The following is a 12,165-nucleotide window of genomic DNA, read 5'->3' as shown; positions in this document are numbered from 1 at the left end:
GTCAGTGCTGCTACTTGTTGTTTGCATCTTTAGTCTTTGTGCAGTCTGTATAGTCTTGTATGGTTTTGTATAGTTTCTGTGCTGTGTGCATGGTCTGCATGGTCTTACATTGTGCACTAGGACTGCCTAGTGCACAATGTAAAGTCCTGTGCATTATGTATAGTCTTGTGTCGGTTTGCACTATGTACAGTGTTGTATTTAATTTGTAGTGTAGCACCTGGTCCCTGGAGGAACACCGTCTCATTTCACTGTTCACTACTGTAAACAACTGAAATGACAATGAACCCCTCTTGGCTCTTGAATACATACGATTATAATAAGGTGTGCCCCAAGGTTGGTTGCTTGGCCACTTTCTTTTTATCCTTTTCATGCTTCTCACTGGTCACTGTTATGCCGAACAACACCTAAATCGCCACCAAATCCATTATTGCTGCCACTCAATCCACCGTTACAACTGCCTCATGGATATAAAGTCCTAGATGCAAGCTAACTTCCTCACACTTAACAGGGAAAAAACTGAAATCCACATCATCAAACCTAAATTCCTCATCAAATCCTTCCACAATTTTTCATTCTGCATTGACTCAACTGTTTCTGCTTCCACAGACATCAGTAACCTTGGTGTCATATTCTTTGTCCCTCCCTCTTGCAGCTGCTGAAATACTCATTCAAGCATTCATCACCATGACTCAACTACTACATAGTGTATGGCACATCCTCCAAAATCTTCAACAAACAACAATACCTTGTTTCATGGAAACTGTAGATAATCATGCCTTGCTGCCATCTGACTACTGCCTATACTATTTCCAATCAGCGTGTCCACAACCTCACTAGGACCAGCAACCATCTGCACTCCAGTATGCTCTAACCAAGGAATTGTATTTTTCTAAATGTTTGGGTATGTTGTTCAGACTAATATTGCTCTGTCCCACTTTTAAATCACTCTTTCTCCCTCAAGGGCTTTGCATATATTGCTGAAATGTTTAGACCCCAATGTGGGGGTTGACAACAGAATGGGAAGTCCTTCTCTGGACCAACGACCCCCCTCGCGACATACTGCTTCCTCCATTCAGACTTCTAACATTTTCCTTCTGTGGGAAGTGTGTTAGTTGTGTTCAGGACCTTGCATCAGATCCACATTTAGAGCAGAAAAAATAACAATCATTTTAAAACCAAACCCACCAGCCAAATGCATTATTTCTTCATGTCTAAATAACTATATAGTGGGATAGTAGTTGTGAATAAAGTAAGAAAGGTCAATATTACATACAAGCACAAAATGTCACTCCAGTGGCTTAGATAAAAGTCTGAAAGTTAAGTAAAATCAGGTAAAGGGTGAGTTAGAGGGCCACCAACAGTTTTCAACAAACCAAATTTCTATTAGTATTCAATAATCGATTGTAGCCGGTACTAACTGATAATTAGTTGACTTGATTTATTCATTAGCATAACCCAGCATAAAATACATACAGTGATGACTGGTTCTCCCAAAAGATTACTAGTTCTATAATTTGATATATCTCAGAATTTTTGTCAGCAAAACTAGTTTAAAACAATTAGTCAATTTGTATTCTAATAAGCCCTAAATCATTCTTTTTTCATTTTATCTATTCATTCATTCATTCATTCATTCACCTCTCTCTCTCCCTCTCTATTCATTCATGTTTGAGGAAATATTTACTGTACTATAATTTAATATATAATTGAATATATTATAATATAAATGAATATAACCATAACTGCCATGACAGAGGAAAAAGGACTGAGGAAAATTTTTGTCGTTCTATCGCGAAGAACGCGATGTGTTCCGAATAATGGTCAGAACAGTCATTTGAGGGTTTCACATATCTGGAGATGCAGCGGAGTTTTCGTCTTGCGGAAGCCGAGGGAAGAGAGATCAGGAGGTCAGGAGATCGTCACAGTGTTAGCCAAGAACCGGACCGTGACATTTTAACGGTGCTCGTGTGAATGAACTCACAATCAAAGTTTTCTGAAAAACCTCAAGCGTACTTAAAACTAACTGTTTAATAACTGAGGAATGTCGCTCCTATAACAGATATAATACAGATAATATAATTATATAACGCTTATTTATTAATTGGTAAAACAAATGTATATTAATTGTAATGTTATTATTATTAATATTATTTACAGTATGCTATCCTGACCTATCTCGCATTTTACAAGGTAAAAATTGGTACTAGACTATTTTTTACTGTTAAATAATAGCGTTATTTAACGCTGTTGGGTAGCGTTACTCTAACAACTCCGTCACTTTCTTTTATTCTTTAATCGAAGCTTTTTCAGCTACACTTTATTCTGTACAATGGTTTAATTTTTTGGAATTGTTTCTGGAAGAAGCAATACATTTTTTTAAGTACTGCAAAGGTCAGTTAAAATGTCTAATATTACACATACATATGTTGTAAAAATGAATGAATGTTGAGCAATTAAATTTAAGTTTAAATTACTTGTATATTCAAAACAAAGTTATATAATGTGATTTTATATGCAAGCAAATACTGATAAATGACAAAAATTATATTATGATAAAATAAACCATGGTTCATTTTTCATTGTCACACCAGCAAAAAGGAAGAAAGACCTAATATAGCCTAATCTAACATTTGTGTAATTTTTATGATTTACCTTGAGTGAACTTTTGAAATCAGAAACAACGCTGAGTAGCCTAACCAGGCTGTAGTATTTTCTGCTAGCCGACCATATTTGTCTCGTAGCGTGTCTGCGTGCTGTACACAAAATAGAAGATGTTATTAGTAGAGACTATTGTTTTAAGTCCAGAAAACGGACGTACACTGCTTTTTCGTGTCCGCATGGCTTCCTAAGATAGGATCTGCTTCCTAATCAATATGGAGAACATGCGGATTTGCAAGAACATACACATCAGTTTACTCATCCAAATTAATGAAAAAATTTAAGCTGTTTCATGGACTCCACAGACGCTCTTTAAAATATTACTTAACCTTGTGTCAATAACTGCGAGATCTCAATTAATACCGGAATGCAATGAAGCTTTTCAATGTGCAGAAAACGATGTTTTGTACTTGTTAAATTAACCTACATAAATAAATACGTAACAGAAACATATATACTGAATTTAAGGTGTCTTCTATGTAAGCGATAGTCCTAGCATAGAACTTAAATGCTGGAAACGAGAACAGAATCATCTCACTTTACTCTTGACATTGTAGGCTAATGCTCGTGCACGTGGTTCACATGCGCAAGGGTGTGTTTGTGTGCAAGCGCGGGTATACTTATCAGGCCCACTGACACTAAAGAGAGGTAAACAGATGGGGTTAAAACAGCGGGTGGGGATTCGTCATTGGTTCACAGAGGCACTGAAGTCAGTTTCTCCTCCCCGGTAGTAAATATGACGTAGTAAATCAGTATCTCTCTCTCTCTCTCTCTCCCCCTCTCTCTCTCATACAGACAAACTGGCTTCACCGTAGCTCAGTATCAACCAGGCAGGAGTGACCCAGTGCCTGCCCACTCTAGCCCTGCCTTGCCAAAAGGCTCTGAGGCTGACACTTACCAACTGACTCACAGAGAAGAATGAGATGAAAGCCTAAGACAACGCACTATTACATTCTGAAATAAGATCATGGAGCTGCTGTGACTTACAACGAGAACAAGAGGAACAATGTCTTAGAGGAGGAGTTGTTTGGACAGAAGTAAAGGGCCTGCAGGGTCACTGTAGATAGCACTAGCCTGGGTCTAGCCCACCGATCGTCGGGCCAGACAGGCTGTTTCTGGTGAAAGCGGCCGTGGAAAATAACTAGGCCTGGTCAGCATGCAAATATAATCTCTCGACAACAGTTAAACAGCGAAACTTCTTTCCAGTCAGATAGCTTTACTTCTGCAGCATTCGAGAAGGGCCTACGTGTGTGCCTGAGTGTGTGAGCGCGTGCAAGAGTGTGTGTGTTTGCATGTGCGCGTGTGAGTTTGTGTTTGTGTGTATCACCATGAGTCTTGTGTCGGGCTTTCCTCACCACCCGGTCATGCATCATCACGACAGTCACCGCTATTCCTTGCATGCAGCGGCGGCTGGTAGGTGTCACGAGGACACTGGAGGAGCTCCTCCGTACTTTACGAGCTGGTTCATAAACCACGCGGATATGTCACCCACCGAGTACAGTCTCACGCCCAGCTACAGCCCAGAGTACCATGGCAACAGCGGCAGTGGATCCACCGGCGGCCTGGACCCCCACCAACACCATCACCATCACTTCGGAGCCGGTGGCTTGATTCCGGGGGCCGGCACCATCTCGGTGAATGGAACCACTGTCGGTATGCACCATCATCACACACATCCTCGGACCGTGAAGCGGAGACCCACGGCCAACCGTAAGGAGCGGCGGCGGACCCAGAGCATTAACTCAGCCTTTGCGGAGCTGAGGGAGTGTATCCCCAACGTCCCGGCCGACACCAAGTTGTCCAAGATAAAGACTCTGCGGCTGGCCACCAGCTACATCTCCTACCTGATGGACATCCTGGATAAGGACGGACAGCACGGAGAAACACAAGCTTTCAAGGCCGAGCTGAAAAAGACGGAGGCTCGGGAGGAGCGGAGGAAGAAAGAGGCGGTAAGACCACGTATGCACTATGACATAGCGTATTTGTGTACGAAAATTAAGCCACCATGTCCAACAGAAGAGTACACGACTTAGGCTTATCAGGTATCAGTTTACGTACGATTAGCTAAAGCTGACCTGATCCGCAGTGTTTTGCCAAGCTGCCTTAAACCCAATAAAAAGGAACGTTCCTGTAATCTACAGTTGACACTCCCATAGTAGCCGACAGTTCGACATTTCCAATTCTGCTATTTTCGTAGGCCTACACAACAGTTCAAAATAAAAATATCTAGGGTCTAATGCGACACTACTATTCATGCTTACTCGTTTTATAGGCCTGTAATGAAAAGGAAAGAAGCAACAGCCTGAAACAGTCGGTGGAGTAGACTGCTAGCTTTTAAGGACCTAATGTGGTAAAGAGATAAAGCATAGACTATTTTAATTATAGCCTACTAGTGGATTATAAATGTACTCTTTGACAGTTTTTTGAATTTTTATTTATTTATTTATTTTGGATGACTCAGTTACAATTCAACTTCTTAGCTAGCCTAGTCTTTGAAGATTGAAGATGATATATTGTTGCTATTTTTAAATGAAATTATTCCATCCATCCATTTTCTATACCGCTTACCCATCAGAGTCGCGGCGTGGCAGGAGCCTATCCCAGCCGAGTACGAGCGAAAAGCGGGGTACACCCTGTACTGGTCGCCAGTCAGTCGCACGGATATTTAATCATTCACTTAAAAAAAATAGCATAATGTTTATCTCACGAAGATTATCCAGGCTACTGAAGGTCACAGTTGACCATCCTGTAGCCTAAACACGGACTATTCTTTCGGTCTGCTGGTAGTCCAAAAGGCAGCGTCTGACAGGAGATACAGCAGGCAAATATGAAAACTTTGTAACAAACACAGCATTCTTTTTTGTTCTTTGTTTTACAGAGGAAATTAGCCATTATGGTTCTATTAGACACTGCAACGTGTCACTCAGCCCCACATCAGAAAAAAACTCACTGGAAAGCCCATAAAAGCCAGTGTGGCTTAAAATCAGCTTGAGTACTGGGGAACATGTTATATAATTTGTAAAATAAGGGCAAATTCAATTTTCTTTTGATTACAGACCAGTTTTGCGTAAGATGTGCAAAATCGAATTTAATGCTATTAGATTTAAATTCAAATGTTGTTCGTCAGTGCGTATAATATTCCTTTGTGCGAAGCAAGTGAGCAAATTGTTGAAAAAAATATAGATCTATTACAATTTGTCCTTTGTGCATCCTATAATAGCCTAATGGCTGAATTTACGCTGGATCCTACTCGACTACATTTCATTGTTGTGTCACTGTGTGGTAGACTGTTTTAACTTCTCTTCAATAATTTCTCATATGCAATCCGAGGGTTATAATAGCCTGGGAGGTTTTTTGCATGATGACAACAATGGACCTTAAATAACGTTTAAGCCGGAGCTTGGCAGCTCTAATTTTGACCCACAAGCCTTACAAGCTACGAATATTATGTTGTTTGTTCTATAGCCTAATATCATTCATTGAGCGCATGAAGACTGAAGACTGACAGGCTAACGACAAATTAGTTAGCGCCAGTAATACAGCAAGACAGTACGATCAATTATGATCCTGACCTACAGCCAACACAGAAATGTAAATTATGAAACATCTGTTCTGTAAGATATTTATTTTCACGTGATTATTGTATAATCATATCTACTATATAATTTGCAAATACCTGCATCCACCATCTGTTAAGACTCTAGTCATTACTGGCTATCACTGTAGATCGTTCAAGGACCATTAATATTTTCAAAACCAACTCAGTTTGACTTTAACTTGCATAATATTTTTCCATTTTAGCTGAGGATGCAAGAACAAGCCTAAACCCTGCAAAAAACGGCCACTCTGCACAGAGAGGAAAACTAAAGTGTATGTGCGAGTGTGTGTGAGTGTGTGTGTGTCGGGGGTAGGGGGTGTAATCCAGAGAAGTTTAGGATTTATTGTTTGGCACATCCAAGAGATTTAATATACGTAATATAAGTGAACACAATTTGTTTAGATAGACGTTCAGTTTTTTCATTAAAATCAAACATGTATCAGAGGACTAACTGAGTTTGATCTTCGGTGTAGCTAAAACAAATTAATGCTGGTTTATGCTCCTCATGCAGTCTGCACTTACATTTAAAGGATGGATCTGTAGTCATGCAAATAAAGGGAGGCTTGCATTAACTCATTTAAGGACTGATTTATATTAACATGTGCATGGGAGTATTAAGATATGCATTTTTGGCATAAGATTGTTTTAATTTCATCCACTGACATGCGCTATTGTTATCGCTAATTACACTCATGTAATGGCTGGCTGGCTCCGTGCGAATTTGTTCGTGGTAATACAATGAAATAATCCAATAATCCAGTTTGTGTAAAATCTTCACAAAGACAGAGAAAGGATGCTGCTTGATTTTACTGAAGACAGATCTATTTTGATCATTTCAACTTATTTCAGGGTAGGCCTACCCTGCAAATCTATGTTAGATTTGTCCATGATTTTTCATTGCGTTTCATCTTTTCCAAAAATCACTCTATCACAATACAGCACCAAACTGATTATAGATGTAAATTTAGGTCATTAGCAAATGCAAAATCCTTACCCTTTGGTGACAGACCTACATCATACTGACTGAATTAGGGCATGATCTTTCATTTTGTTGCAGTGTCAATATTTCAGACAAAAGAACTGCTAATTTTGTGACGTAAGTGACATCAGAATATTGAGAGCTTTAATTTTACATCCGAGTGCTCCTTTGAGCAGCTTGACTGGTAAAACATTGACAGTGGTTGGTTTTACTCTGACTGATAGCCTGATATACCCTGATATAGCCTAAGCAAGTTATGAGACAGGCTGCACAAATAGGCTATATAGTTAAAAAGTAGTCTAGTTATGACTCAGTTAGCTGAACATTTTAGAAGTTATTTGTTCTTATGACATTATTTGCTTGTATTTCATACCATGACATGTAAATGTTAAATGGAATTGCATTTATATAGCGTGGTCTAGTTCGACCACTTAAAGTTCTTTACAACACTGCCACATTCATCCATTAACACCCATTCAAGCTGTTCATCAGGAGCGATACGACGCTTCCTATCCAAAGAGTCCAATCCTATTTCACACACAGACTCACACACGGGTGGAACTGCCATCTGCCGACACGCAGGCAGGGCCGTGGATCTAACTACCGACCCGAGCCGCTCTGCCTCCTTAGCCACAGCCGCCCCAGTTATGTTTTCATTAGGTCTACATTTTTTAAAATAATAAAATAAAGTAATGGAGATCCGATAAACTGTGTGTTAGTGTAAAATCATAACTCCTTATTCGCAGGTCCAGTATTTTATTTACATTTTTTTTCTTCTTCTTTTTGTCGTTGTTACAGTTGTAATTACCCCTCTTCTTGTTGCTATTTTAAAATGTCGATTTTTATATAACCTATATAACTGGCTACGAAAAAGAACCAAAAAAAAGAACACATCGTGCTGTTGGAGCAGCTGCGGTAGGCTTGAATTCCTCTTGCTCCTTCTGTTTGCAGTTGCAGGCCCCTTCTGCTGGCAATACTGACATTTTATTGAAGATTGCAGATTTATGTTTACTGCTCGGTTACATATGGCCCGATATATCTCCATTTTTTGTTTTTTTCTACACATAGTCACCCAAAATTCAAAGATTCTCGCAAATTTCCTTATCTTTATTAGAAGGCCTATAGGCTAAACGCACATTTTTGGAAGAACACCAATGTTCAGAACTATGGCGCTCTCTATTATTAAACCTGCATATTTTGACAAATAAAAGCAAATCGCAGTGCTGACAAAATATCAAAATCTGGGACGTTACTTAAAGTAAGCCCAATAACAAGCCCACACTTAACAAAATGTACTTTACAGAGTACTGAATTACTGATGTGTTTACCTGTAAGCGGTGTTGCGCAAAACCTGTCTTGTTTGAGCAATGCTTTTATTTTATGAGATTATCGAGTATTCGATTATGCCAGACATCGCTCTGCCACATGTAATGGGCCTAGCTCGACAATGCCACTACATCAAAGTTGCACTCAAATTCAAATGGAGGCTGCTTTGTTGCTTTCCATCTATATTGATGGATTGGGTGGATGGTCGTTGGTGGATTAGACCAGGGTGTTTACCGAAGTGAAGAGTGGTTTACCGCTTCAGAAAAGTTAAGGCAATTTTTGCGTAGCCTAAAGCCAGGCGACACTGCGTTGTCAAATTTTTATGAAGCGCGAATAAATGAACTGAATAAGGATGTTTAGGTTCAGCATTGTTGGACTATAGCAAGTTAGTTAACTGTGTCATCAAATTTAAATCGCATAGTGATGATTCACAAGTCCATTCATTATTGTCACTAGATGCTTCTCTGACATTCATGTTGCACAATGTCCAGAAAATAACTCGACGCAGAATAAATTAATATTTTTTATTTTTTTTTTAACAAATATTAATAATTAATTAGGCCATTTCTTCATTTTTTACTCGGCGTGTGCTCCTGTTACTGAAGTCGTTACATCATATGTGGGTATTGCAATAGCTCTAATTGATTTACGATTTGTTACTCTGTCCACGCGGTGCACTTCGAGTACTACAACAACAACAACGGTATTGTTATTACTCCATATTTCGTCCTAACGAAGTTGTTGTCGTTAGGACGAAACATGGAGGCCTACACTCATTGTTAGTTGAGTAGAGGTAGAGGGATTACAACAATAATCCTTTGAACACATGGTACATATATGGACATATTACCATAATTGTTATTATTATTAGCAGTAGTAGTAGATAGATGACTTTATAAATCCCCAGAGGCAAATATTAATAGTAATATTAGTAATTAATCGTAATATTTATCTGAAGAATTAACAACATTAAACCCTTTAGGTTATTTTCCATTTTTACAGTAAATATACCTTAAAAACATTCTCACAAGGAACATTTTAGTGAACATTAAAACATAGAGAATTTATTCATTAAAATGGTTTAAATAAATTTAAAAGAATATTGCTCTGCAGGTATTTGTATTTGAAAATGTGTAGTTTGTACACACTTATGGCCTATTTTCCTATGTTAATAGGTCCTGCTGGTATCTTTTGGAACATCACAGTTATGTAAAAAAAAACAAAACAAAACAAAACAATCACACCTCAAGCATATTTCAAGCTTAATCCAGATCCATATCTTTTATGTCTTACAAAATACAATAGCTCATATAATGATGATTTACAACAGTTATTATGACGTGCACATGGATCAATGTGCATAATATGAACAATAATATAAATAATAAATAATAATGTGTCTGCAGGTCGAGATCCCAAAGACAACTTCATCATCCTCATCGTCATCCAACTCATCAGCGGGTGATAAGAAAAGTAAAGGACGGACAGGATGGCCTCAACATGTCTGGGCTCTGGAACTTAAACAGTAGTGTGTCCTTCTCTCCTGCAGGTTGATAGTACTCCTCCCTCAGCTCTGTTCAGAGAGTGATGGGACAGTAATATGACCTGCTCCGATGAACTGTCACAGCAGTCATCATCTTTGTGAACCTCAAGGCTATTAATGTCCCACAGAACAGTGGATACTGTATGACTTCTATAGTTCCATTCATTTACTATAGTTAGACAAGCAACAGTTTATTGTTCGTTTGTTCATTGGTTGGAGTAGATAGAACATAACTTCACATTTATAACTTCCCCATGTTCCATCAGCAAAGGCACTTCCTGCTGTTTTGTTCTGTGTAAGGGTTTAACTTTGAACTATGATTTACTCCTAAGTTTCCCCCGTCAAAAAAAACTGTTGAAAAATATAACAAGTTCCATTGCACTTTTTAAAAATTTTACAGAATATTTTTGTGAAAAAACATTTAACCAAAAAATTAATTTACAGCTTCACCAAATTGTAAATGTCTGTCATCATTTCCCTATAATGTCATATGTTTCATGTCAGTGAAAACTTTGGGACATACGTTTGGGATATACAGCAAATGTGCATGGACTTGAACAATTAAAGTAGCTGACTTAGGTCAAAGAGGATGAACAGGTTATACATTATAATATTTGATGTAATGAATCAATAAGATGCACTGTTACACTCATCACATTTCCACTTAAGTTTTTCTCACTGCCTTTCCCTTCTGTTTCTATGAGAAACAATAAAATAGTGCTATTTGGTGAATGGGATTGATGCAGAATTAAGGAGTGCTCCATAAAAGCTTTTAAATTTTGTTCTGCCAGATGTGTACGTTGCCATTGAGCCAAAATGCCAAATGCCAAATAGCTTTACACGCCTGCTAGATTGTGAACGGAGTGCAACAGTGTCGCTCTTCCTGTCTGGGGAACACAAACACAGACATAATCCACACGCGCAGGATGACATGCTCTGTGCTTTATTTAATGGAATATATTTATGTGCAATGTGGCCGTTAGAAGGACAAAAACAGCCATTCTGCTGACTGACCACGGACATTTACTGAGCATCTTTGATTAAGTGGCAAGGTATATGTGAAGTTCTTTCTCTCTCTCTCTATCTCTCTCGCTCTCCCCCTCTCTCTCTCACTCTCCCTCTCTCTTTCTATCTTTTCTTGCAATTTTGGGATGTAAATGTAATGATGCCACACTGATGAGTGTTCATATTTTGTGTGAATTTGTGGTGGGATTCTAAATAATGCTTAATGTGGTATGTAAACAGTGTGATGAATTTAATAAACCACCACCTGGTGACATGGTAACTGATGCCCCCTTGCACATATTCATTAAGGTTTGATAATGATTCAGAAGTAGCAATGGGAACATTATCCACAGTAGCTTCAACAAACATTTGTACTTCAGAAGAAAACAACCATAAAGTTTTGTGTTGTTCAGCATGTGAATAATAGGAATCTCATATTTCAAAGTAGAAAAATAATAACCCAAAAGATAACAAAAAATCATTTTCAATTGTGTCACCTTCACAGCATGAAAGGTTTGCCTAGATTTAGTATAGAATTTTGGACAGAAAAGCAAAATAAATTGTAGTGTTCATCTATATTATTAAGCAGATCTCAAATTATTTTACATCACATATTTTCTTTTAAAGAAAAACAGACTTTTTGTTTGTTTTTTAATTTGTGTTAATTCCATATTTACCTTTTTTTCAAAGACACTTTTTTGACAATATAAATTTGGGTCATATTCACAAATAAACTTCAAGAGCATATGAAAATGAATAAATATTTACTAATTTAGAAATTAGTAAACTTAAAATTGTTTTATAGCTACATAAACCTTAACATCAGAAAATGTTAATAACTTAGTTTTAGTTATCCAGTGTTAACATTTGAATTATAGATTAAGCCTTTAACAAGAAGCTATATCTTTCCTCTGACAGCGTATAAGCAGGAAAATAGATAAATATAAAATGGCATTTTAAGTTAAGATTTTTTATATGTATGTGGTTTCTGTTGGACTCAGCTTTACAGTGGAATGCGTGAACTTCAATATTTATCATAGTTGTGCCTCAAGTGGT

At 37.9% G+C, this 12,165-nt stretch overlaps 1 protein-coding gene across 1 annotated transcript; it reads left to right on the top strand.

Moving 5' to 3' along the window:
- Positions 1-3,105: 3,105 nt before the first annotated feature.
- Positions 3,106-11,389, top strand: hand2 (heart and neural crest derivatives expressed 2). Its single transcript, XM_046399541.1, has 2 exons — positions 3,106-4,607; positions 9,968-11,389. Exons 1-2 carry the CDS (start codon positions 3,951-3,953, stop codon positions 10,088-10,090), a joined length of 780 nt encoding a protein of 259 aa, XP_046255497.1. The 5' UTR covers positions 3,106-3,950; the 3' UTR covers positions 10,091-11,389.
- The last annotated feature ends 776 nt before the right edge of the window (positions 11,390-12,165 follow it).

Source organism: Scatophagus argus, chromosome 2 (assembly GCF_020382885.2).
Source record: "Scatophagus argus isolate fScaArg1 chromosome 2, fScaArg1.pri, whole genome shotgun sequence".
Lineage (NCBI taxonomy): Eukaryota > Metazoa > Chordata > Actinopteri > Scatophagidae > Scatophagus > Scatophagus argus.
Note: the sequence above shows the minus strand (reverse complement) of the source record. Positions and strands in the feature narration are given on the sequence as shown.